The 27,765-nt window shown below is 42.9% G+C and overlaps 1 protein-coding gene across 2 annotated transcripts; it reads left to right on the top strand.

Annotated features, from left to right (window-relative positions):
• Window positions 1-9,005: 9,005 nt before the first annotated feature.
• On the top strand, window positions 9,006-22,389 carry efna1a (ephrin-A1a). 2 transcript variants are annotated; one of them, XM_034125246.1, is made up of 5 exons: window positions 9,006-9,304; window positions 20,030-20,325; window positions 20,859-20,924; window positions 21,031-21,126; window positions 21,256-22,389. In XM_034125246.1, the coding sequence occupies exons 1-5, from the start codon at window positions 9,207-9,209 to the stop codon at window positions 21,378-21,380; spliced, it is 681 nt and encodes a 226-aa protein (XP_033981137.1). In that variant the 5' UTR covers window positions 9,006-9,206; the 3' UTR covers window positions 21,381-22,389. The 2 variants fall into 2 exon arrangements, with proteins under 2 accessions (XP_033981137.1, XP_033981136.1); XM_034125245.1 differs by having other exon boundaries at window positions 9,008-9,304; window positions 21,253-22,389.
• The last annotated feature ends 5,376 nt before the right edge of the window (window positions 22,390-27,765 follow it).

The raw sequence follows: 27,765 nt of genomic DNA, 5'->3' as shown, positions 1-27,765 counted from the left end.
CAAACTATTAATTTGGCCGATGCTGCGGCCAAATAATCGCTCTGATCCGGTGAGGTGCGGGCATCTTGCGGAAGAGCAATGAGCGAGACGCCCAACACACCCGTGTTTATTTGCAGCCGCCCTGTAACGCGGCAGAGCCTGCTGCCTGCTGGGAGCAGATGGGCTGCCACGCTCCGCCGCCCGGGCCTTCAGGGGGAAGTACAGACCTGGGCGGTGGACTTCCATGGACGCCGGACCCGGAAGTGCCCGACAACGAGAAGTCCTCGTCATCCTCCTCCCCGGCAAAACGGAGCCATCCGCCCCGCTGGAATGGCGAACGTGAATGGCACCGCCTCGGCCATATCCTGGTCCCCCAAACACTCGAAGCAGAGGCGGTGGGGATTAAGCCAGGGCACGAAGGACAGGCCCGGGTCTCTAGAAGTGGCGACTCCATGAAGGTATGATAACTCTTTCTTCTTCTTTCAAACGTTTTACTTTCTCTGTCAGTTGTTGCTCGCTCGCTGAAGAGAAAAAGGATGACAGCCAGGAGGTGTAGCCACCTTATATACTGTGGGCCTGCGCGCGCATTCAGGTAGACTCGCCCCGATTGGCCGGCTACGTTTATGCAACTCAGTATGTGAATGATCGCATAGCATGGTTAAGGGTAGTACCCATAGAGTCCAGTAGAGGGCGGATCCTGTGTGAAATATAAACTGAGGTTTTGGCATGCAACATCAGTAAGATGTACGTGAGATCCAGACAATTACGTGTAAACACACACGTATGCACGCGCACACACTGCACACATATGTTTAAGTTTGCGTGGAGATGGGGACTTCCCACATGAGCGGATGACATCTTAATTCAGCAGTACCAAGTGCAAAGTGGTACACAGAAGGGAGGAAAAGCAGAATGGAAAAAGTGTATTGCTCCAGCTGAGGTCAGTTCTGGAGACCAACCCCTTGATGAGTGAGCAAAGTAAAAACCTGAAAAATGCGCCTAAATCGCTGTCCTCGCTCTGCCCTCCAGTGATACGTGCTCCTGCTCGAGTCAAACAAAGGGCGAAGAGGAAAATCAGCACAAACATATTTGCATATGCTCACAGTTTACTCTTGAGCGGGTGCAAATGTTGTGTGAAAAATGGATCCAAATAATCATAGATGCAGTCCAATTAAGATAACGCTTTTTCTCCATTGGTTCCAAACAGTTGCACATATAAACAATTCTGCCTGCATAGATTTTATGGATAAACACACCTCCTCATATACACTCTCTCACATACACACAAACGTAAACACACTGAGGCCACCATAAATTACAGTCGTCCCATCTGGGAGCATTAAGAAGCTGTTAATGAATAGGGTGCTGGAGCAGCAGCCACAAGTGGAGCAAGGCAGCTGGAGGAGGGAGGGAGGATGGGGGGGCTGGGTAGCATCTGGGCAGCAGATATGTGTGTAGTCATGTACAAAAAAAAAAAGGGTTGCGGTAACAGTGCACGTCTTGGGTGAGGAGAGGAATCAAAAGATGTGTTTTGAAGCCAGTGCTCTCTATGACCTGCCTGGTAGAGAAGGCGCTCTGCGAGTGTAGCAAATGCAAATAATACCCATAATCACAATAATCTGTCTTTGTAAAAATTAATTCTGTGGAAGGTCAAACGTGAGTGCTCAAATTTTAAGCTCCAATGTTTAACATTGTATTAACAAGATCAAAAAAGCAGATAAACTCAGTAACCCTGTACTGCTGAATGGGCTCACACAGCTCAGCTCCACACTAATGACTGCACCTTATCTATGGGAGGTGTTGGAGGAGGTGTGGCAGCAGAAGGGCCAGTTATCTTAAGTGACCTTTTAATACCCTCGACCTTTCACAATACCTCCACTGGCGGGCGTTCAAAGTGGACACAAGGGCAATATACAGAGCAGAAGTGTGCCTCAGCAGCAGACAAAGGACACCACCTGTATGCTAATGCATTGTGGGGCTTTCAGAGAGAGCAGAAGCAGAAGGATGAAGTGTGTCGTTCCTTTGGAGGAGAATGGGGCTGTAAAACAGAAGCAAGAAGGCCAAAACATTGATTTTAGACCCTTTTTTAAAAGAAGCAGAAAGAGAAGAAACAAGTAAATGTTTTAAGTGTGCCACTTTATGGGGGAGAGGGTGCTGTAAAATAGATTTTCTCCTTCTTTAAGGCTGAAAGGGAAAGACAATGTGCATGAGCGACTATAGGATGGTACTGAGGAGGGAAGAAAGGGCATGGGCAGTAAAATTCATTTCCAATCTTTGTGTTAAGTAATGAGAAAGAGGGAGAGTGGTGGAGTGTGCCACCACAGATGAGAGGCAGGAGGGTGGCTGAGGAGACAGATAGGAGCAAAGGCTGTAAAATTCATTTTCCCTTCCACTCTTTATGGGAGAGCAGAAGTCACTGGGAGAGTGTGGAGCCTTTGTCAATAAGCAGAGGGAGGGAAAATGGGGCAATAAAATTCATTTCCTTACCCCGTATTTTCTTAAGAAAGAGAGGGGTTTGACTCAGGGAGTGTGCCGTGGCAGAGGGACGCTTTTTCATATGGAAAAAAGGAAGCGAGGTCAGAAGCTGTAAAAGTCACTTGTTTCCTCAAGTAATAAGGAAGAGTGGTAGCATGTGCCAGTTTGAATGGAGGGTGGAGTAATTGCTATTAAGCAGATTTTCTTTTTAGCACACTTGCACAGCGAGAGAGACATTTCCTCCCTTAGTGCCCTGGACCACATATATATTCTCTACTCATTCATAAACACACTTACATAAACACATCTTCAGCATGCACACACAGGCCCTGCATTTATGTCAGTAGGATTTATCGCTATCTCTTTGCTCCTCCAGACTTTGGAGCAGCAGCTTTTTTTCACACTATCTCGTTCCAGCTGAAAAGCCCCAAGCCATCTATTTACCACGCTGTCTCTCAGTGTGTATACATGCAGACCTCCTCACTGCATATTTTTCACACCATCTATTGCTGTTTCAGCTCCAAAGCCCCAAACCATCTTCAATTATGTAACTCTCTGTACATGATTTCCTTTCTTACTATCACACTATCAGCAAAACAAGTTGCAAAAAGCCAAAAACTTGCATGAATACTGCTTTCCTTCTGTCAGCAGCAGTCAGCAGCAATGCCACTGCAGACGTTGAGCGAACGTGCATGTCAAGTAGAACCTGTAGTTAGCAAAGGTGTCAGCGTGACAGTCAGGATGGCACTATTCCGGACATGCCAACTGCCGATGTCTCCTTCCCCCCCCCCCCCCGAGGCTCCCCGAGGTCTTTCAGTGTTGGGACAGTCTGGGAACTTTGGACAGAACGCTGCTCTTCAGGGGGAGGCAGAGCACGTCACTTTCATTTCCATATATTTCGGGGGGTAATGAGCACACAGCTTGGGGATCGGTGGGATTGACAGCGCGAGTACATGCCGTTCTCTCTCGTATCTGACCATGTTGACTCTTCTCTGGGATCAGGTGCATCAAGCCTTCAGCTTTTCCAAAAAAAACATGGCTCTGCAAACCCTGTCATTACTATTCATCCACCTATTTCCTCTAGAGGAAGGTGCTCAGCTGGACCCTGAGAGCTCTCTGTTAGAAACCCCCATTGTATGAGTGTTTACCGAGCGATATGATTTTGGTTTCCCTTTCACTCCCGTTTTGTAATGATGTAATGGTGCTTTGGTGTGTGGGTTATTCACGTTGAGCCTCCTATACACTGGCAGGCTGTTGTGTTGTTGTGTCAGGGGACGGTAAACAGCCTCTGGGTGGTCCTCTTTCTCTGGACTCAGACACTTCGGACACACTGTAAAGTCTGCTGACAGGAAAAAAACTCTTTCTTTTCAACACAACCTGCGTCGCTGCTCTTCTCTCCTTTCTTTTCTGTCGCTTGTTTGTGGCTGCCGGAGTCTATGGAGCTGCCCCTCATACATATTGAAGGGGCTTTTGAGGAATCCACCAGTGTACGGCTTTTTCATCCGGCCTACCCTCTTCTCCCCTATTTACATTTCAGTGTCAATCTTTCCCTCTTTTTCTCTCTGCGTCTGTCTGTATCTCTCTAAAAAAAGTACTTTTGCATTCAACTATTCAATTTCTGTTTTTTCACTCTTTCCCACCTGCCCACTTTTATGCAAGCCCCCCTCCCTTTCTCACACCACTTAGCTCCAAATTTCTCTCCCGGCCTAAATGTCTTTGGCTTTGTTTTGTAGATCAAAACACTTGTATGCATCTCTCAAAGCGTTGCTACCTTAACTCTCACACTCTTTTTTTCCATCTCTCACTCCAAATGGTTATTTCTGTATATCTCTGTGTTTCTCCCTAAAGATCTTGCTGGAAAACTATACTTTCATGCATCTTTCAAAGCCTTTTTTCTGATATCTCAGAATCAGTTATTTTCTCTGACTGTCTCATCTGCTCCCAATTTCCTCCGGTAAATACAGTAATAATCTATTTCTGCTTTTCTAAATCATACTCATATTTCTCCCAATACCTCTTTATTATTGTGTTCCATCCACCCTCACTCTCGTATCCTGCTTCCCTCTGTATTTGTTATTTCTCATCTGAACATCTTATTACATCTTGTGCCTCTCCTCTCTCCCTCTGTCCTTCTTGTTTGTTTCCTGTCTATTTCTATCCTTCTCACTCTCTCGCCGGCCCCCTCTTATTCATTTGGCGTCCGTCCCTGCTTCCGCTTCTCCTCTGCACTCACTTTCAGCTTGAATATATTTATGTTTACACGTTAAGTCTCACTCCACCTTTATTTTAAACCTTCCTTCTTCATATCTCCTCCTCATTATTACACTTCCTGTAGATGTATGTCTCCCATGTAGGATTTGAGGGGGTTTTGCACTGTCCGAATCTGCACAGGATGGATGAGGTGGACTCTCTCCATTTGTTGCTGCTTTTCAGCCTTTTTTAAATGACTCTGCATTTCTCAAGAGAGGGCACTGCATTGTTCATTTGTTTGGCTGTGGGTCCCCTGCAATATCTCAGGCAACACTTACTAGATTTAGACAGTCGAAAGGGAAATGATGCATTGCACCTCTAAATGTCCATTTTCCCAAGGGGGGAGAGCCATAATTACAGGTCAGTGAAGGTAACATGTTTGTTAATTACCCGCACAAAGGTTTTCCTGTCTCATTTATAGGTGAAAATATGTTTATTATTACCTTATGGCATATCTTTGCTCTACATCAATTTTAATTTGCATATTATCCTTCTTAAGTGCATATTTTTTTAAGCATTTCACTCTCATTTTGGCACGCCTCCTCCCTTTTGCTTTCATTCTTGGTCTTACACTCTCGTTATCCAACATTGTGTTTGCATTTCTCTTCAAATCCTCCTCCTCCTCATCCGCCTCCTTCTCAGCTGCTCTTTGTATTTCCGTTTTGCATGTACAGTATGGTGGGTATGCAGGCGTACATATTTGGGTGTCTGTGTGTGTGGGTGCGTCTGAGTGTGTGTGTATTTCCTCAATGTCTAAGCAAGGACGCTCAGTGATGTCATAGTAATAGTCTTACCTGGAATCCAATCATTGGATATGCATAATCAACCACCTCTCTGTTTACCTCGGATAATTAACTACAGCTAATTAAGAACTGGCACTTACCACTTCATCTCTATGCTGTAATGCTAGGGTTACTCACTGATTACCTCTGTTTTGCTTTAAAATTGCTCCACCTAATAATTAACTTTCCCTCTATTGCCTCAGGAAATTCAAAGGAAAACAACATTTGTTGCCAGAGAAAGTTATAAAAAACAGTGCTGTGAACAAACTTGTTCTTCCCAGTCAAACTATTGAGTGGGGGAAGATGTTGCTATCTTTATTTAGTCTCTATTTCATGAGTGGAGGCAGACCTGTGCGATGCTAATTACAGGAAACACTTCACTGCCATTGTTTGCAAAGAACGAGCTCACAGGTTGAGGAATAACTCCTGCGAGGAGCTGCATTGACTAACAATGGAGAACACAAACCAATGGAGGCTGCTGGAATAAGACACACACTGGGCCGGACACTGCACAGTTCACACCAACACAGTTCTCTTATGGTAATAGATGGTGGCACATTGTTTGGGGATGGGAACATGATGATAGTCTGTCATTAGGGCTAACATCACGGCGAAGGGTCACAGAAACATCTCCTTTAATGGCCATGCTTGAGAGCAAGGAGGAAGAAAGTGACAATAAGACGACTCACTGCAAATGATCTGAGAACGTGTTAATGATTACCGTCAAGCAGCAGGTTATGAGATTTTTCCAAATCATGCATTATAAAGTTTGTTCACACACAGATGAAGATATTGTAGAAGGAAAAATCCTGTGTGTTTTTATTCCTCTTTTCAGGATCACAGAAAGTGCAACTCTATGACATCATCTAATTACTCCGGTCGAAATGGTTGAAAAAAAACAAATTATGGACACTGAAGTTCCCATGCCTACATGAAACGGTTTCCCTATCATTTTCCTATATCTTATTTTCATGCCGCAGTACAGGCCCAGTGCAAATTCTGTCAGGATTTGAGGTGGAGAGGGTTGTGTTTATGTGTGTACGTGCCAATGTGTTGGTTTCAATGTGATCCTGCAGAGATCCATGCCTGTGTGTCTGTCTGCTGTAGAATATATATATAGATATATATATATCAGGGCTGAAATGCAGTTTTGTTCCACTTCATCTTTCTATTTACTCGTTCAGCAATTCAGGTTGGTTTGAAATTAAAGGTCTCCTCATTTGGTTCCTGATAGAGTTTTGACATAATGTCTGCGGCGTGGCGAAAGCTTTTCCACAACAGTTTTCGATTGCAATGCAAATGGCAATTACGTTGGCAGTCCCTCTCACCCTTTTATCTTTCCGCCGAGCCAGAGAAAACAATTGAACTCTCAAAAATTGATCCACAGGGATGAGCGCTCTTCATGAATACAAAACACATTATTTGGGATGACCTGCTTGACACTGAATAGCACACAATTACCATATATATGTGGCTTTCTGTGTTTGTACTGTTAGATCTGAAATGGCTTGTCAGTTTGGACTGAATTTTTAAGTGCAAATTGCCTGAACTGTGAATACTCATAACCACTAAACATAGAATATTTTGTTGGTTATATGCAAAGGACCCCACTTGAGTCTACATCTTTTGCTGTGTAAAGTAAATACTGACATACAAGCTTTACCTAAAGTGCTTGATGGAATAGTGTGGGTGTCTCATAGAGGTGATTTTCAAAGATTATGTTAACACAGCACAGAGTTGAACTGAGTTACAGGAGATGTAAAGACATATAGTGGTAGCTTTAATCTGCCTGAAGGACCAGATGAGTTGGATGTAATTGCAGTGTGACAATTAAGCTGTCAGATAAACTGTTGATTTCATCAGCAGTCTACCTGAAAGTGTAATCATCTCGTATAGCTGTCAGGCCTTCTGTGACAGCAGAGATTTTCTAAAAATGTACGCACTGTCTCCTGTAGCCAAACCAATTTAAATGGGATGAATTTAAGCCAAAACTTCACATTTAAAAAGGCTACATTTCAAGGCTGCACAAAGCCTAAATATACTCTAAGAATGCACTGTTGACTTTATCCTTTCTTCCTTTGCAATATTTTTCAGATGTACTGTCACATTATTGTTACATTCAGGAGTGTATCCCTCTCTGCTTGACCTTCATTTATTTCTTAAACATGGACCAAAATCACACAAAGTGTATCTGATTACATCCCTGAATCTTATCTATGTCCCAATATGGAGTAAATTCTGCAAACTGTGTAATTAGCTGTTAAAATCTATTATCCACAATGAGTGCCCCTCTTTTTGACTCACTTTACAATTTTGTTGTTTGCTGTGATACCTTTGAAAGCTGTTATGCTGCTTAGCAGGCATAGCAAATAAAGTGCCATGTCAAGCAGAAGCAGGCTTGAAAACCCCCTCTGGCAAAATGACTCACTAGGCTGAGCAAGCCGCTCGCAGTCCAGATTATCCATGTCAATGGAACAGAAAATGAGAATCTGGATTTGCAATGTATCTGACAGCATGGAGATTATTTGCTTCCAGTTCAAGGCACAGTCTCTCTACGCAAATGATTACAAAAGCTCATACATTTTGGGAAGATTTGACTTCAATGTCAATATTTCAAATGAACACCCTTAGAATAAATGTAAAAACCAACACATAGGGGAAAGGAGTCATAGAAAACCTGTAAGATAAAAACCCTTATTTTTCACTTCCGGAAATCACTGCAAACTCACCAGATGTTTCCAGGACTCATGCAAAGGTATAACACTGCAGTGATAAGAGCTCTGGAGGAAAACTTAACAGTTTAAATGTGTTATATATAACTTGAACAACTGTGCCATTTACAGAGAGCTGCTTTATTAAATATGTGGTGTTTTATTACCTGTATTTTTGTAGGTGTTAGGTTGGTTAGATGTTACCTTTTATACCTCCTGTTGGAGAGAACGTATATGATGCAAGTGCAATTGAAATGTTTATTTTACATGCAAGCGATTCACATTAAATATATATCAGATGAATAGCCGATGATTTCCTGTTTTACAACACTAGTTTAGGACCCACATGCAACATGACAGAGGCAATGACTCACACTGTGGTTTATAACTACAGTCAATCACAGAGCATGATCAGATTAAAGGTAAGGTAAAAGGTACAAACACATTGTAGTTTTTTTTTCTCACAAAAAGTGACATTATTTTTACATTGAAAAAACGTAAGATTATTGTTCATTTTGTTTGCAAAAATTAAACTGTGATATTGCATACTTCCAGAAATATTGTATAAATCCAGAAATATAAATGTATCAATTCAAATTAAAAAAAGAATTCAGATATACATGCTGCAGGTTTAATAATAAAAACACGTTAACATTCAGTGGGCTACATATGGAGAAGGCTGCAGAGCTCGCGTCTCTCGGATAGCCCGCTGATTGGTCCGCTGTTATAGGGGCGGGGCTTGTGGCTGTGGGCGTTTCACAAAATCAGCCACCACGCAACACAGGCTCTCATTCACTACGGATTTGACGAGTTAAACTGACCCGTCTACGGTTTATATTCTTCTACGAATCTAGTTGCTTTTTATTTATTTGTTTACAACCGCTGCGTGCTTGAAGTGTTTTTCTAAGCGTGCAGGTGAGCGAACGAGCTCTTCTCTGAACTTTTCGGGGTTTTTTTGCACAGCCTACCTGAGTTGTGTTCCCTCTGCACGCCTCCACTCCTCTCCACCATGGATTTGGTTTGGATTGTGGGCTTCGTTGTGAGCGTCTGCGCCTGGTTTTCTTCAGCGGAGCGACACAGCGTCTACTGGAACAGCACCAACCCAAAGTAAATATACCTTTTTTAATTTGATGTTTTCTTATGTTTATACAATGCTCCTGAACGCACCCTTTCACACACTTCTTTATCCAGCAATGCTAAAACAAGTTTGTTTGGAATCTTAAACATTTCAATATCTTTTAAGCTTATTTTCAGTGCATGTTGCATCATTATGATCCATATTCAGATGCATTTTGAAGAGTTGCACCTCATGCATATTCAGTGAGCCTGTTGTGATGAATTTGTGATTGAAGCAACTGGCTGCTGTTGACATGATAATGCAAGACAGTTAGGAGCCTCTCTCCCTCCCCCTCCCTCCCTTTGGGCTCGAACCTGTTATTATGCTGCTGTTTATTTGTAATACTTTGTCTAACCTGCTCAAATTGAGTCCTTTCGCAACATGTGTTGTGCTTTTGGGATTAGTTACATCAGGTTCTCTATTTATCTTTTTCAGCCGACATTGAGATAACAGCTCATTTTTTGAGTGAAGCTAGCTCGGTTTAATCTGTTTAAATGATGTGTTTCATGGACAGAAAAATGCAAGGTTATGTTTTGACAGATTCTGGAAACTTTGTTGTACTCTTTATGCACACATGTGTCTTATCTAGAGTTTTATTATTATTAAGAGTGCAGCCATTTTTTAACCATGTATCAAACAGCTTATTTGCACTGTTAAAAGAGAGTGATTTGTGTTATTTTGGTGCTGTTGCATCTCCTTACATTGAGCTTAAATCCTATAGGGGAGAATTCTTTTCCCAAGGAAAAAGTTATAGTTTTGATGTTGGTTTTACAGGTCTGACTCACAGCCCAATGTGTTGAAATATCAGTTGCAATATCCTCCACATCTGACAGAGCCCTAACCTTTGTGTGGAGTGGGAGGCTGCAGTATCTCCTAAATCAAGAGATATCGCATGGGGTTTACGTGGCTGTCAGGGAGACATAGGGGTGTTCATATTTCAGGTGGTAAGACGAGTAATAATGCTGTATGACAGAGACGGAGGAGGTAACTTGAGGCCTGGCCAGTAGGTCATGCTGTGGGAGAGAGATGGATTGCTTGGGGAGGAGAAATTGGAGCTGAAATTGTCGGGGTTAGGGGCCATTCACAATAAGTGGGGGTCAATTAGAATTATGTTTGATGATGACTGGGGTGAAATGGCTCGGGGTACAAAGAGGGTTAGTTTTACACACCACAAATGAACTTCTACTTTCACCCACACACAAACACTCCCACTGTGCCGGGCAAGCACAAACAGAGACTCCTGGCAGACAATCACTCAATCACAAACCAGGACATTCAATCACAGCTACTAAATCAATCAGTGTTGGGCTCACTCTCTCCGCTGTGCAAACACATGTCTTATCTTGGTTGCAAACACCCAGATTTCCAAATGTTCCCCGAATAACTTGCAATCACTGCCTCCCGTTGGATCTCCCCTGTGGTTAAAACTACAGAATTTACAGTTTCTAGAAAAAGTCAAAATGATAGTGACAAAGCCTTTAGCTGAAAATCAGAACGAAGTCCCAGATGGAAAAGCGTTTTGTTGTCGCCCTGCTTATGTGATCATTCCTGTATATTTACTTGTAATCCGTCCTTCTGCATTTGCTGTTTTTTTTCTGGATGACTGTGCTAAATCTCTCCCGTTGGCTACTCTTAATCCTGTTTATGCAGAAAACTTTCATCAACCCCAGGATTCTGGTCTACCCTTTGACCCTTACTTGAAACAGGGTGTTGACATCCATCTTTTCTCTCATGAGATGGGGTTATTTCCTAGCCTCGGTTTGTTGTTCCTTCCCGCTGGTCAGAACGTTAAATTGATCTCAGATTGATCACTATGGCCCATGTGGTGCAACTCATTTCCTTTGTCTCAGCGTGTTTGTTGAGGGATTTAGCAAAACACACACTCATCCATGCACAGTTGCCCTGCTCAACACTGATGTGTGTGTGCACAGCGCACCTTTGGGCCTCCTTCCAAGGTCTATCTGCCAGTACTTTAACGACTACTTTGTTTCAGCATGAGTGAAATTTATCCTGACAATGTGTCTTTCAGCATTTTCTGACCTTTTCGTTGTTAGTTTATATGTAACCATTGTGTCTGATTAGCAACAGCTTAATCACCAGCACAGCTTTATTCCCAGAAAGAGGATCACCAGTGTGCCCAGTCAGTTCGGGCCCCTGCATGCCAGCGTGTGTACGTGTCTTTTGTGAAGGGAGTGTCTGTGCAGCAGTACCCTGTGTGTGTGTGTGTGAGCATTCACAACACCACCAGATTCAAGTGACTCACACACTCTCTTACACATTAACCCCAGTCATACACACATACACATGTGCCACACAGTTGTGATTGATGTTAACATCGTCCCTGGAGCCCTATGGACTCCACAGCTCCTATGTGAGGCAATAATCTGCTCATTCACTGCTTCTTCCTCCCTTTCCCCTATTTCCCTGCTGACAGAGCATGAGTAGACCACCACCCGCACCCCATCCCACCCCTTCTCTGCTTTGTACCTGTCTCTCCCTCGCTCCAGCACCTCCCTCCCCCTCTTGTTGGCCAGGTTCCCTTTTCAACTTGGTTCTGTGCTCTCCACTTCTGTGAGTCTGTTAACTGTTTCATGGCTTTCTCCATGCACGTGTTTGATCCGCTGTTAATTTAACATCATCCTCAATTTTGTCGTATTGACTCAAATGTCAACACAAAACTAGCCCCTCTAAAAAATATAAAACTCAACCTTTTTTTATTTCAAATGTATTGTACATATATTTTTTATACATTGTGTTTTATTTCTCTTGTACATATTTTATTGTCTTTTTTAATGTTCTTATATATTTTTTCTTTATATACTAAGATTCATATTGTAATTTTTACAGTATTTGTTCATATTCTGGTATGATTCTTCTATATTTATGTTTCCTGCTTTTGGAAACCTGCTTTTAAATTTCAATTCTCATACATTGTTTATGCCATGTACCAATACACCAAAGCAAATTCCCTGTATGGGAAAAACCCAGTTGGAAATTACCCGTATTTAGATTTTGATGAGGGAGTTATTTAAGGTATGTTTCACCCACATGGAGGGTTTTTCTGGTAGTTATCCAGTCAATATGGGTTTTTTGTGATCCTTCCTATACAAATTGGGGAATGGTCTTCATAGTGAGCCACAGAAAGAGAATAGTAACTGGTGTGACTGATTGTGGGTCAGAGTTGGCCGTGTGATGAAGTGGCACAGCCTCTATCAATCTGTCAGTCATTCTATCACGGCGGTGGTCCCTGAATACTGGCTGCCACTCAGGCCGTGGCTCAGCCTCTGGGAAACTCTCTTTCTTCCCCCTCCTGTCTTTTTGGTCCCCTTCGCTCCTTCACCAGCTTTTATCTCAACTTTACAAGCTGTCCCTTTTCAGTCTATTATTTCCTCACCTCCAACTCTGGCTCTTTGAGAACGGGGGAAGGAGGGAAGCAGGCTAAGAGGTGTGGAATTTTTTTATCGTTCTTGGCACCCATGGCGATCCGTCACAAGGCACTCTGCCCTTTCCTTCATGCTGTTTTTCCCCCCTCTGCTCTCTTTTCTTAAAGCTTCCTTCTTCTGCCTCTATGAAAAGCCACTCAAGTCTTCCCAGAAAACCAGTTTCTTTTTTCCCCATCTTCTTCACTTGTGTGTGCTTCTCCCCTCTTGAGTGTGTTTCTGGAAGTGGTAGAGCCAGTTTGAGAACTCAAACCAGGAAAAGACAGGACTTTGAATGAAGAAAAAAAACAAAGGTATACACATAGGAGTGGGTTGCCGTGTTTGTTTGCCTTCCGTGCATGTGGGAGCGTACATGTTTGAGGAATTGAAGATAAGATTGTAGGTAGTCAGCGTGCACACAATACGGGCCTTGTGCGATTTCCAAGTAATCTGAACCGAAGATACTTTCCTTGAAAAACATCCAGGTTTCCCACTTCACTTCCTAATCCAGCCTTCGCTCTAAACCCCAAGCTTCTTTTCTTCTCTGAATTCTCTGTCTAACTCCCATCTTTTTCTCGAAACGCCTGTCCCCTCCCACCTCCCTTAATCTGGTTTGTAATCTGTCTGGTGAATTCAATCTGGGGGAAAATACTCTTGAGTGATTGTCCAACGGATGGTAATCGCCTTTTATAGGCTTGGTGCTCATTCAAGTGTGTTGTTGTTTCCTATCTTAACAGTCTGTAATCGTCTGGACGAAGACTTTTACGTCAGTGATCAAATTGACAATATTAGTTTCCTTTCCCTGTGTTTATATTCTGCAACAACAAGTAGGAATATTGAACTGGAAGTCTCAATGGCGAGAGGGCTTGTTTTATTGACAGCACTATGGAGAATCAGGCCAAAGGTTTTATTTCCCGCAGGCGTGCTTACGGCGTTACAAAAGTCTGCATGCTGTCTGCTCTGTGTTTCCCTATGAAGTGCTGCACTTCCTGGCTACGTCTTTTCCCGGGAAAACAGCGTATCCTGTCTGCACAATAAACAATACAGTTCTCACACCCAAGACACGCAAGACTTTAAAAGCCTGGACCTGGGATTTGATTAAAGTTCCCAGGCTTGTTTGAGGAATGAATTAGTTTGAATCTCACAGAATAAGTAGATTCATTGTTTTAATGAGGGATGTGCTCAATTGTGGAAGCCTTGAGGGTGATAACGGATCCGCCTCCCCGCCTGCACTGCTGTCAAACCTCTGTGTCTCCATTTGGGATTCTCCTCTGATCCGTGTCACCCCATTCAACCCTGCCAGTGTTTCTTTGCCCCCTGCCCATCTTTGTGCCTCCTCCTTATCTTCGCAGCAGACTTCCCCTGCTCCTTTCAACTCTGCTCCTCCTCTCTGCACTGCTTTGCATCTCTGCAACCCCACACACAGATCATAGAGTAATAACTGAATGAATACACAGATTTATGATTTAATGATGTTTTTCATGGTTAATGTGAGGTAGAGATGGAGAATGTGTGTCCTCCAGACTTGTTTGTCAAGTCTTGGTGACAGTCAGCAGTGTATATGTGTTTAGATGTGGAAGAATTACCCAGCAAGAGTCAGATATTATCTATGAAAATGAACCATTGTGTTTGCCTTGCTGTGTAAATAAGGCTCATTGTGTAACTTGTTTTTTTCTTGCCTTTTATCTCCTGTTTGTTGAATGTCTGGGCTCAGTGTGTAAACATGTCTCCACAGCAAATACTGCCACCCCCTAGAGGCCAGTTGTATTATTACTATTACTACTAGCAATAAGTACTACCACTACATTCATTAAAACGGCCATTTAATAAGTTTGCCCTGTACTCATATATTATTTCCCCGTGGAGTTCATTAAGCCACATGTCAGACCATGTTGTAGACAAAAAGCACAACTATGGACGTTTTTCCTTGTGGAAATCAATCCAGAAAAATCAATTTTCTTGTACAGATATTTTCCCCCTGAGAAATATGATGTCAGTGGTGACCTTTGTGTTATGGCCTTTAGAAGTTACAAATGGCTCATGGGACAAAGTGCCACAGTTGGAAAGAGCATATGTATTTATCTAAGCCTCCTTAGTGCTGTGGAATAGGCCAATTATTTCTCTGCTGGACTTAAAGCTTTGTCGCTTGGCGAGGTCTTCCAGGAACGCCGGCAGAATGACCAATGAACCAGACGGACAAAGGTTGAATGAAAGACGTGGGAAAGCTGATTGAGATGGATGACATGAAGTCAAACGGTGCAAAGAATGAAGACTGAAATATTATGTTAAAAAGGAGGAGCCCAATGAGTTGGACCCTATTTGTTTCTATGACGACTCAAGCAAACCCACGCTGCATTGTGCTCGGCAAACGGTGGGTCAAAAAGTTGCATATTTGGAATACCACCAGAAACAGTTTTGTGATTGGTTCAGCAAGTCTTGGTTTGGGGGGGAGGGACAGAGTTGACATGAGGATCTGGTTTGCTTATTGAGCGATGAAAGACGGACAGAGAGTGGGAGGGGATGGCTGACATTGATGGATGAATAGATAAGGCGGATGAAACAAAAACAGTTGAGCAATTACGTTAAAATGTGGCGCTTGACTAAACTTATGATGCACCTCCAAACATTTCAACTCTATCTGATGTGCCACCGTCCCCGTGGAGTATTGCTATCACAGATATATCTTGAAAGAAATGGCTCCCTTGTGTCATGTGTCTTTCATTACTCTGTTAACACCTCTCACTTTCCCCTCTGCTACCATGGACACACACACATGTTCATAGTCAGTGTGTCTATTTTTGAACTCCAAAACTCCAGTGTAAGTAGTAATACCCCTTCTCTGTGTGAGAACAATGGGGATGGGGAAAAAAGCTCCACCCTGCCTGCCTAACTCACCCCTTACTCTTTCCCCAGCCCCTCGGCCCCTTCTCTGGCCCTCACTGTCCACTCTCTAAGCCCCTATATTAAGCAGGGTCTGGTGCTGATGAATGGACCACAGCTCAGCCTATGCTCCACCCTTTAATCCAGGCTTGAACGAGCCGATTAGGTGGTCCCCACATTCCGGCTCACTCATCTGTGACGAAGGCCAGCAACCTTACTGGGTCACATTAATGGTGTGTGTAAAAGCCGGGAGGAAAATAATCATGTTTATGTGGTCAGGGTGATGGCACAGGTTAAGTAGACTAAAGCCCCTGTTTTTAGATGTGGAGGTCAGTAGAGTTGCAGCAATTAGCTGAACCACAGCGCGATAATTGCAGACTTTTTTAATGACTGATTTAACTTCATATTTCATCCAAAATGGCAGAAAATTGTGTTTTTTAGCTTTTCAAATATGGACAGTAACTGATATTCCTTTGCTTTGTATCTTACAATCTATCAAGTATTATGGACTGGCAACAAGGCATCCCCTTTGAGACATTAGGATGTACCAAACCATCAATCAGAATTGAATCAAAGTATAGGCAGGATAACCAATAATGAAAATAATCATTAGTTGCATCACTAGTGGTAAAATACAGTATGTGCAGTTGGTCCTTCGATGGCCTTTATTGCCCTTTTTAAATAGATCTTAATCGATGTTCAATAAGAACGATTTCCCTTGTAGTGAACGTCTATAGAATTTAAAAGACTCAAAGCCCCTTCTTGCTGACTGTTCATGTATAAAATTCTCCGGTGCTGACTTGGCGATTGTCCGACCTTTGATCCACTTTGCGGCCTCTTCGTCTCAGAGGTCCAGCATTCCACAGGCCGATAGAGTGCAGAGATGAGAGGGTGATGGATGGATGAAAGGAGGGGCTAGAGGTGGAGAAGAAAGCAAAATGCTGGCCAGAGAGATTAAAGAAGAGAGATTAGACTCTTGCTCCTGAAGAGGCTCCAATAAATCAGAAATTCCTTCCTAGGGTAGGAGGAAGAGTAGCAGGGAACATCCTGTAGTCAATTCTCCACCCAAAACCCCTACACACACACACACACACTCACACTCACACATTTGTCCACTTGACATTCCCTCTCTGCTATCGTTGGTGCTCATTATTTGCATTTTTTCTACCTTATCATGACTGAAACACACTCCCACATTTCTCAGAGCTCTACCGACGTAACACACACACACACACATGTAAATACTCCAACACAAACAATCACACATTTAAATGTCTCGCGCTGAGACGGACACACATGCACACATTCACTGCGTTTCTGCCATATCTCTACAAATCATCCTTAAGTAGAGGATACAACATCTCCATGCTGTTACTTCTGCTGGAGCTCCAAGCGTCACTGTCATTTAAAGAGAGCATCCTTGGATAAACAATGGGAATAAATCAAGGCAGCCCATTGACAGAGAGAGGGAACAGTCTGGAGGAGGAGAATAAAAAGAGACACACACTGGGGGGGGGGGAGGGTTTTGTCTGCTAAAGTGAAGGTGGCATGATTTGACTCTGTTAGCTAAACCTTTTCACACTGAGGCCTAAACTCGCTTTGAAGTGCGTTTCTCCAATCAGTTGATTAAGCAGATGATGTGGAACGATTCGATGCCGGGGCCTTGGAGGGGAACAAAAGGCAGCAGGATAATTAAAACTATTTGTCATTAATAAAAGGAGCTAGCCAGCCTCCCCGGGTGTGTATTCAGCCACTGTTCTCTCTGCTAAGTGAGGTATTCAATCAGCGCAGGCACATTGTGAATAGAGACACTGTATGAAACAGTGGCATTGATAAAGCAACTGTAGCGCTCGTATGGAAACTCTGAGAGAAACTTCAAAAGCCATTTCCAACTCAAGCCCTTTGACCCCCCCTGCCCACGACTATTCATGCCCTACGCCTCCCCCCAAAACGTTCAGCCTAAAGGGGCTGGGAAGTGGGGAGCAGGAGGGCATAATTACCCCCCTCAGGGCGACTTTAATGCCCTTTTTTGTGTTTTAATTGCACCCCCCTTCAACCCCCTTTTGATGAACACATTGGGAGCATACCACAACCGGTTTGTAATCCGGTGGGTGAGTGAGTGAGGGAGGGTTTGGGTATAGGGAGTTTGTTTGTGTGTGTTTTCACTGTTTGCAAGGGGATGATAACTCTGTCAGGCAAAAGCAGACAACATTGTTTGTTCAATAGTGTTATCGATTCGACTGAAATTGAAAGTGGCAGGGGGAAAAAACACTTTAGCGCCAATCTGGTAAACAGAGCGTGGCAGGCAAACGGCAGATAAGCACTAAGCTGTCTGGACCGTGGCAAAATGATAATTATTGTTCTCCCCCCTGAAAGTTGGCGGGGCACACTATAATCAGTGTAGTTGGATGGAAGTTTCATCGGAGTCCTGAAAAGGTGGTTGTTTTCTAACGGGCCGTGTTGCTGTTGTAATGGTGTTGCCGGCTAATCTGGTCATCAGTATTGAGGGAATGCAGTCAGGCGGAGAGGGGTAAAGGGATGGGGCGGGGCAGAGGGGGTGCAGGAGTCAGGGCCCTGTGTTTGGAGCCACTGCGTCTGTCCTTTTACCGGGGGTACCAGGGAGACCCCTGGCCAAAAACAACAACAGCAGCTAACGAGCGGCAGGGGCCTGTGCCTGTGCACTTTGATCGTTAGTCACACATATGGATCTTGTCACACAAACACAAACTCCCCAAATGTGGCTTGTTACATTTAGGGGTTTTATGAGAAAACAGCAGAATTCTCGGTTTTGTTTTTTCCCATGCTAAAGGTGTCCGATTAGCACCCTTTAGGCGTTTGGGAACTCATAATTATTCTTTGAAATCTTGTAGATTAAATAGCAGTCGGTAACTCAAAACTGGCTCCCTGCCTCTTTTTTGCTTTGGATTTTTGGAAACCTGGTGAACCGGCCATGTATTCATTGCAAAAGCAACAAAGCCCTATATTAGACACACATTCTCCCTATGTGTTGTGAAAATATTGAAGTCTGTCAAATATCATCCACTCCTTCAGAACCCCTGGTGATGCAGAACAGTAGGAGACGGTAAACTGATAGGCATCGCTTTGGAGCTCAGTACCGGGAGAGGAGGTGTGTGTGTGCTTTTGGTGGCTGCAAATGGTAGGTAGCTACTGCTTTAGGTTGTTGATAGATGGGAATTACTGGGAAGTGTGTGTGAGTGTGAGTGTGTGAGTGTGTGAGTGTGTGAGTGTGTGAGTGTGTGAGTGTGTGAGTGTGTGTGTGAGTGTGTGAGTGTTGCCAGCTACCGCTCCAGGCTGGTGATAGATGGCTTTGGCTGAGAAGAGAGCATTAGCTGTGAGCCGCCCCTGAAGCAGTCACTCAGTCAGGGGGAAGGGGACAAAGCTGAAATACCTTCAGTGACAATTCCCCGGAGATAAACTCATAATGCCTCCTAAAGAAGAACATCCAGGAGGAATCATGGACAGTTGAGATAGGGTCATTTTAAACTGCCTCGGAGTGTGTTTTTTTTTTTAACTCTTTCAGTGATACTTAAAAAGTGTTGGTGGGGGACATTAGAAGTGGAAGTGCTAAATTGTTTTTTTTCTAAGAGTGCTCTTTTGACCCACGTCCAAGGAGAGGGCAGGAGTTTAGTTTACTCGTAAAAATGGCGGAGGAGTGAAGGGAGGGATGAGGGGAGGAGTGGAGGGGAGGCAGACAGTCTGACTGTGTCTCTGTGTTTGTAATGAGAGGGAGTGTGGTGGGAGACGGTTACAGGCTGTCACCAGACTCATTTTGTATGTGCCCGCCTGTCTCTGACCCTAATGAATGACTTAAACATGTGACATTTTTATTTGTATCCCTATCTTCAGTAAACTCAGGTGTGTGTGTGTGTGTCTGCTTCTGTTAAGGTGAAACTAGCATTACGCATTCTGCCTTTTGGGTGTGGGTGTTTGTGTTTGTGTGTGTAGCCCTGCAGATGTCAATACTCATCTCCTGTCTTGACGGGCTAACTGACTGCTAATGTTTCTCTGTAAACATCACTCAACTCCTGGTGGACATGGGATCAATGTGCACTCGATGCTAACTCCACAAAGCAGCCATGCTACACTGGCTTCATGTTCATCCATATTAATGCCCATGTCCTCTCTAGGATAATTCTCCCCCTTATTGCGTTTTCTCTCTTCATTCAACTCCAACACACACACATCCTCACTCACAAACACACTCCTGCTCTCTATCTCTCTCTATCCCAGGCCTCTCAGTCTTTCCTCTGATTTCCCTGTTGTACAGGGCGTGCAGCCGATCAATATATAATCACAGGTTTTGAGGCTTATATTTATCACCGCTCCAATGCTATAACCACGCTTATCAGTCTCCTGCCACTTGAATAACCGTCCCTATCTGACTTCTCCCCGCAGGTTTCTAAAGGACGACTACACTGTTGAGGTCAAGCTCAATGACTACCTGGACATCGTCTGCCCCCATTACCCAGAGGGTGAGGTGCCATTGCTGGATGCTGAGCGATACGTGCTCTACATGGTGGAGCGTGAGGACTTCGACATCTGCAAGCCTCAGTCATACGACCAGATGCGTTGGGAGTGCGGCCATCCATTTGCTCCTCACGCCGCTGAAAAGTTCTCGGAAAAGTTCCAACGTTTTACTCCCTTTACTCTGGGAAAGGAGTTCCGCCAAGGAGAAAGCTACTATTATATCTGTAAGTGTCAATATAGCTTTGTTGTAGATGTGTCACCGTGTTAGCCGATAAGTTATATTTTCCAATATTTGTACTGAATGTTTAAAGCATGGAAAGTAAGGGCGATGTTGTTAATTGCTTATCAGCAGTAGGTACAGCTGAGGCAAAGTGAATGTCATTAATGTTGCATGGATTTTGGTTATACAGGGAAGAAATTCAGAAAATAAAATATACATTTAATTTAAATTAATCTTAAAGGGGAACACAAATGCTCCTATTAAGCTTCTCAGTTTCCCAAAGTTGATACAATACCCCGCTAGAATGTAACCACAAAGACCAGGCAGTGTTGTCACCCTGACCATGGCTGTAATTAGATAAACTGCAGGACAAGACACACTTCGCGGGTCACAGATGGCCTCCTAAGCTTTGTCCCTGTGTCGGTCTGTTGCCAAGTGTTTGTGTGTGTGGGTGCATGCATGAAGGTGCATTAGGGGCCGGTGGAGGATAAGTGCATTAGTTGGGATGTTAACGCCTGTGTTGTTTCTTCCCGACAGCCAAACCTTTGCACCACCATGGAAAGGAGTGTCTCAGGCTCAAGGTGGACGTCGTAGCCGTTGATGGTGAGTTTAACCGCCCTTGTGGCTGTTAGGAGAGTGCCACAGTCAGTCCTTTAAGGTATTGTGAGACCAAAGCAGAGTAATTGATGGCAATTTTCTTGTCTTTCAGGCTCTCAAGAAGCCAGAGTGGATAGAGGAGGCACAGGTGGGGCTGCAGTTGGAGCCGGGGGCGGGGTTCACAACCCGACCAACAGACTGCCTCCAGGTATGTCGACCAACCCCGAGTCCTTTATAATTATCCTTGACCTTTGAACAATACGACCACTTTCAGGATTACGTTAGGGTGTAAATATGTGGTCCTAATGTGTCTTCTTTATCTCTCATTCTCAAGCAGATGACCCAGTGGTAGTCCTGCCAGACGTCCAGAAGAGTGCACGGTCAAACTCTGCAGTGACGGCTTCCTCCCTCTCGATCCTCTCACTGCTAGTTCCATTTTCATTACTGCTTTTGTTGCACTGAGAGGACATGAAAGAACTGCTGTTAGCAGACTTTTTTTTTTTCAGGGACTACAATGAAGACAGTCCGTGGGGATGAAACCACTGACTCAAAAAGACAGTTCTCTTTGCCCAGTGCTGGCCACTGGCAAAGACCTTTGAAGCTTGTAAAGTACAGATGGACTCGAATGCACTTCCACGTGCTAAGTAACTCCTGAGACAAAGTGTGTGAGCTTTGCCTCATTTTTCAAAAAGTGACTATTTTTTTCTTGGAAAAGCTCTCCTTGATTTTTATTTTATCGGGCTCATTCCAGAAAAACATGAACCTCTTTGGATGATAACCCTTAATGATAATGGGAAGAAGCTGAATTGGAACCAGAAGAACAATCAAGCGCAACTCTCTTTGAATTGTATACATTTAGACGGGATGTATCCACGTTCAATGGAAAAGTTATCTCCTACCTTTTGAGCCAAAGATCAGTCATCTCTCCAACTTGTACACTATTCCACCCTTGAGTATTGTGTACTATTTGTTGTATTGTTATCGTAATGGTATTGAGTGGCATTGATGTCCCAAGTGATTACTTTCTCTAAATGTAGCATCGACAGGCACGCGGGCTCTTCTCATGACTACCATTCCTTTGCAAACTCGACCATGTGCTTTTACTGTAGCACTAATACAACACAGTACGGAAACACCAACACACACTCCACAACTGTTACACACAGACAAACACACACTGGCATCAGATGACAGACATTAAAGCACAATACATTTACTGTGTTATGTGTACATTCTGTGAAGATAATTTATAACATTTGCAGCTGAGAAGTTTACTGTATATACCATGTGCTCCTAAAAAGAAATGTTTACTGTTGGCAACCGGGGGACTTTTTCTTATTTTCTTCCTGGTAGAGTTAGTACTTGTGTGAAAGAAAAAGAGTGTGAGAGTTAGAAAAAAAGTGAGCAATTGATTTGAAAGAGTGGTGAGACAAAATGTTTTTCTGACAAAAGCAAACACTGAGATGTGTGTGTGTGTGTGCAGAGAGGCTGGACTTCTCTATTTGTTGGAACTTTGCCGCTGTATTAGTTAAACTGCCTGACATGAAGTGCTGGTATCTTTTATAAATACAGGGCCTAACCCTGTGTGTCACGGTGCTTTCATTCATATATTCAACACAAGCATATACATCTAACAACATAAAGTTGACTAGACATTCAGAATAATTAAAACCCTAATTTATGATTTGAACAAGTTCACAACAGACAAGACGAGGCATCAAACCGAGTTGCCGAGCACAACTTCACCCGACAGGCTGGCTTGATCCACAAAGCACAGCTGTGTATGATTACCATTAAAGTCAGTCTTTTTTTAAATCTGAATTCCTGTTAATTTTGTACATGTGTAAGTAAGAAAAGTGTATAATATGTATATATTTATATATATATATAGAAGATTATATAAAAAGACCTGTTTGATAAATATGCTAAATGTGAACATTTCATGTGAAATAAAAAAAGATATTTTTGGAAAACCATGACTGTGTTTTTGTGGTTATTTTGAGATTGTGTGTGCATGGTATGGCTTGCAGGATTCTAAGGGTTGAAATGTTGGCCTCAAAAAGCATTTGATGGATTGCAAAAATAATTGGTTCAGATTTGTATTTCCCTCAAGAAGAATTGTAATAACCTTATTGATCGCTTTAAATGTAGAACCATCATCAGGTTGAAGTGTTAAGTTGTCTGTTGTATAGGCTTGAAATGTGTTCAAAAGACATTGACAACAATGGTGAACAATCCTACTTAAGTTCACCATGTGAATGCCATTTTGAGTTAGTTAGCACGCTAGCTTTGCCATTTATAGCTCGCTGCAACACAGTCCCAAAGTACAGCCTCGCATGCTATTTTGGGTAATGGTTTAATTATCTAGCCTAAGAAAAAACCAACAACCTAGCATCATCTTAAATTAAAGATAATTTGTTCGCCTTTAGGGAACTTAGGTGATTGTGGTGCTTAAATGCTTTCAGAAAACCAAGCCCCTTTCTACTTTTGATAACAGAAAATATCTCAACAGAAGGCGACAAAAGCTCAGATAATGACTTAAACACAAACCTAAAACCGGGGCCATGGTGGCTGCAGACATACTGGAGAGATAAACCATAAAAGGGGGGGGGGGGCACTGTTTATTATGACAGATAAGGTTGCCTTTTGGCATGAAGACTCACACAGGTGTGATCCCTCAACTGTCTCTCTCAACTTTCTGATTAACCTCCATTCTGAGCTACAACACCCCTCCCAAAATACTCACCTCCTTTTTTCCCCAACCATGATACTTTGCTCAAAGTTGCATGTCAAGCCATTGTTCTCGCCTCTCCTTCTCTTGTCTCTCCCTTCCCAGGGGAGCTTTACGGCCGTGACAATAAAAACAGCTGTAGCACCAGAAACTGGTGCCACGGCCCCACAACTCCCAAATGTTTTCAAAGGCTTGGTCATAAATTAGGGCTGGCAGACAGGCCTCTTAACCGCCCGACCCCGAGAGGAGCCTCCACTGAGTAGTGGCTTGTCAAGAGGAGACAATTATTTGTATTTACTCACTCGTTCTGTGTACCAGCTTGAGTAAATATGAACAGCAAGTGTGAAACTTTTAACGCTGTACTAAATGTTAAGGGTCGTTCAGTAGATAACCAGAACAACCCGAGGGCAATGTTTTCACGGGCCAAGAAATCTCCATGTAATGTTTGCATAACATTTTAAGGCCCAAATCTATAGACCATACACATTCCAAGGTCAGCATGAATCTTAATCTCAAAAATCAATTTTCAAAACTCTTCAAGGCAACATCTATATATTGTAAGTTAAATCTCTCCTAAGTTTTGTGCCTTGTGTAAAAACATTGTATTCACAGAGCCAAGCATGTGGTTTAATAAATAAATAAACCTTTATATATTTAGATGGTTTCATAACACCTACAGCTGTTCTGCATTTCTAGAATCTACAAAGACTTTTCCAATCATCCGGGTGAAAAGAAAAAGCTGCATGAGGAAAAGATTGCTTTTATTCGGATGGTTGGAAGAATCATTAAGTATTCTAGGAATTCAACAGCAACTTCTGGGATTTTCAGCAGCATAGCTTTATGGATAGCATATATTTAATTTGTTGATCCACCACTTTGATACAATTTAAAATATTACAACATTTACTGGATTAATTGGCACATCATTCATGGTCACCAGAGGATAAATCCTTTGGTTTTTAGTGATCGCAGACTTTTATTCTAGCACCACTATAAGGTTGAAACAAGTCGATTTTGCGTGAAATGTCTCGACAACAATTAGATTGATTACCATAAAATGTTCGACAGACATTCATGTTCCCCAGGTGGTGACTCCCTGACAATTTATTGGGTCAGAACTGTATTATCCAATACGTTGTTTTATGACTGAACACCTGCACAACTAATGATAACAATTTTGAAAATGGCACACCTTGCTTCTAAACATCGGAATGCCTCCACAGCTCTATGACTGTGTAATAGCAACACATGGGAGGCTCTATATTAAATTAAACATTTCCCAACCAGCAGGAAAACTAGGCTTTTATTAATTTATCATCATCAGCGTTTAAACCGAGCGGGACATTGTATGTAACTCAAATCTGCCAGGAGGCCATGAGGCGCAGCAAGAAAAATCCACAATTCAGAGTAGCTTTGGCATGGCCAGCTGGTGTATCTCTGCATCTCTGGACTGAGTCATTCCTCACTATCAGCAGGACACATGACGATCCAGTCCCTGTCTGCCTGCTAGCGTATGTTACTACTCGGAAGAGCCAGGACTATCTGCCTTACAGGGCCGTTGGGAGGTTACCTAATGTTATTGAAGCTATTTGTAGCATTTATAAGCCTCCATGCTGCCCTAAAATGTGAACCCGGTGTCCTTTAAGTATCAAAGAAGCTGTTTATGAGCAGTGAAAGAACAATCCCATGATTGACTTTTTAACCTCATCCACATTATTTTTATTCAGCGATTATGTACTGCATGCTCGGATTAAATGTCGTTTTATTGTGGCGGCATGTTTGGAAGCTCTTTCGTTCCCTCTTTTGGCTGAATCCTGCTTCAGTGCCTATAAAAGCTTAAGGTGACAGCAGGGTCAGACTGGGCTGATGGGAAGGAAGCACCTTGGTTAGAGTCAGAGCTGCTGGGCCAATCCGGGCACATTTTGGTCCCCTGCCATCGCTGGCGGTCGGGGTGTGGTCTTCTCTTCCCGAAAAAGTCTTGTCACATACTTTCTTCCAGGGTCATCCTGCTTGTTCCAGCTCATGCTCTGGTTTCCTGTTCGTGTGATTTAGTCACTTTCCTTTTTCTTTATTCATACCCACATCCACATTTTTTTTGGGTTGCCTCTCTAAACCATCTCTGTATCTATCTCCTGTTTCGATCCAACTCTCTCATCTTGTCATTGCTGTTCATCATTCTGTGTCTCTATCAAATCTCCATCTCTTTCAGCTCCGAGCCTCGATTACTAACTCCATCTCTCTTTCTTTGCGTCTGTAGATGGGTTTGAGGTTTTGCTGTGAAATGTGTGGGTGGGGAAAAAAAGAGTATTTTCTCTGCAGAAAAATGATAACCTATCATTTTTCAGTCTTGTTTTCAGCCTGTCGAGATGGATTTTCTCCCAGCAGTGTCACTGAGTGTCTCTGGGAAAGCTTTTTGTATTGTGTTTTAAGGTCTCAGTAGGGCCATGCTGCAGGCTCAACCCAATGGCCCTTCTCTCACTCTGTCTCTAACCCCATAGGTTTATCTGTACTTGATCAACGTGCCACTTTGGAGCAGAAAGTAAAGAACATTCTGTGCACGTTTGTCATCTTTCTCAGACATCTTTACTGTCAAAATCCTTTCCTGTCGATGACAGACAGTGCAATTATGAAAATCACTTGTAAGTGGCTTTCATAACCCAAAACCAGAAGATAGAAAAAATCCAAGTGAGAGGATTTTGAAGTTGCCACTTAGACATGTTACATCACTGGGATATTTTAGCTTACTTTCACACATGAGTCAAGTGGACAAAACTCACCACTTTGTGATACAAGAGCAAAAACACCATTTATATGATTCATAGCAAATCAGCCTCACATATTCAGTGTAAAAGAACTGAATCTCAACTTTGATGTTACATTATTTCTGGTATAGTTTATGTAAGCTTTTAACTCAAAGTTATCCGAATTATATAATACAAATAAGGATATGGTAAAAACGACTGTGTAAAACTTTGATTCCTACAGCTACATATGAGAGTATATTATTGCCAGGGAAAGAAACATTTAAAAAAAACACTGGTGAGCCAAAATCTGCTTTTAAACATACAGGATGCTTAATAACAACAGTGCTGATGCTAGTTGTCTTACGTGTGCTGCAAATGAAATGCATGGAGATTTAAAACAAAAGAGTATTTGAGTAACGTGAGTAGTTGAGGTTTGTTTAGGACAGCCTTTGATACATCTATGTCTGTCCATCAGATTAAACTTGATTTCGCCAGACATCATGTAAAGGGTTATGTCTGGGATGAAGCTTATGTACTGTATGTTGTAAAAAAGGGATTAAAAGGAAAAGGCACAGAAACGCTTGTACTGTACATGCGCACTATATGGTCTGTAAAATGTTTGGCCTAATCTGATTTATACTTCTGTCTCCTAGCCCGCAGAATAAAAATGAACAGATGGATGTCTTGAAAGCTGGATTCAGAGGGAATGATGACAAAGAAAAAGTGATTAACTATTTCACATGTGGTTACGAGTAAAGATATAACTGCTAGTGCCTACCAAGTGAAGCCTTTGGTGTAATTGCCAAAGTAGAACATTTGCTGGTAAATAACAGGTTGCCTTTCATCCAGTCTGCTCTTGCAACAGCTTGCAGACATTCATGGGGGGTGAAGTTGCAAGGCATGATGGGGCTGCAGCCAAACGGCACTACAGGCATAGCTTGCTCACAAAAAAATGCCAAGTCTTTCGCATTTGTTCTGAAGTTACAGGAGCTTTTTGAAACCCTATAATGATGCCTTGGCCGGGCTATGCTTTGTGCCCAGCGGGAACTTACTGAAAATGAGCATAGGCAGCGATTTACGGCTCACACAAAAGAAGTGGGCTTGCCAACATCAGATTAGTCCATAGCTTGCATTTAGCTTACATTTTCTGATTTGAGAATACATAAGGGGATGCTGTATATGTATAATATCATGTCATTAACTACACAATGGGACAAAAGAGATCTGTTTCTTGCACAGTATATATGAAGTCCTAAGGTCATGTGGATTATTCAAGGAAAAGGAATGCTTCTTATATGGAAGCATTCATGCACATACTTGCATACCTCCTGGCCCTATCTGCACCCCCAACCCACAAACACACACACACGTG

The sequence above is a fragment of the Trematomus bernacchii genome, unplaced genomic scaffold (assembly GCF_902827165.1).
Source record: "Trematomus bernacchii unplaced genomic scaffold, fTreBer1.1, whole genome shotgun sequence".
Taxonomy (NCBI): Eukaryota; Metazoa; Chordata; class Actinopteri; order Perciformes; family Nototheniidae; genus Trematomus; species Trematomus bernacchii.
This window is presented reverse-complemented; position numbering and strand designations above follow the sequence as displayed.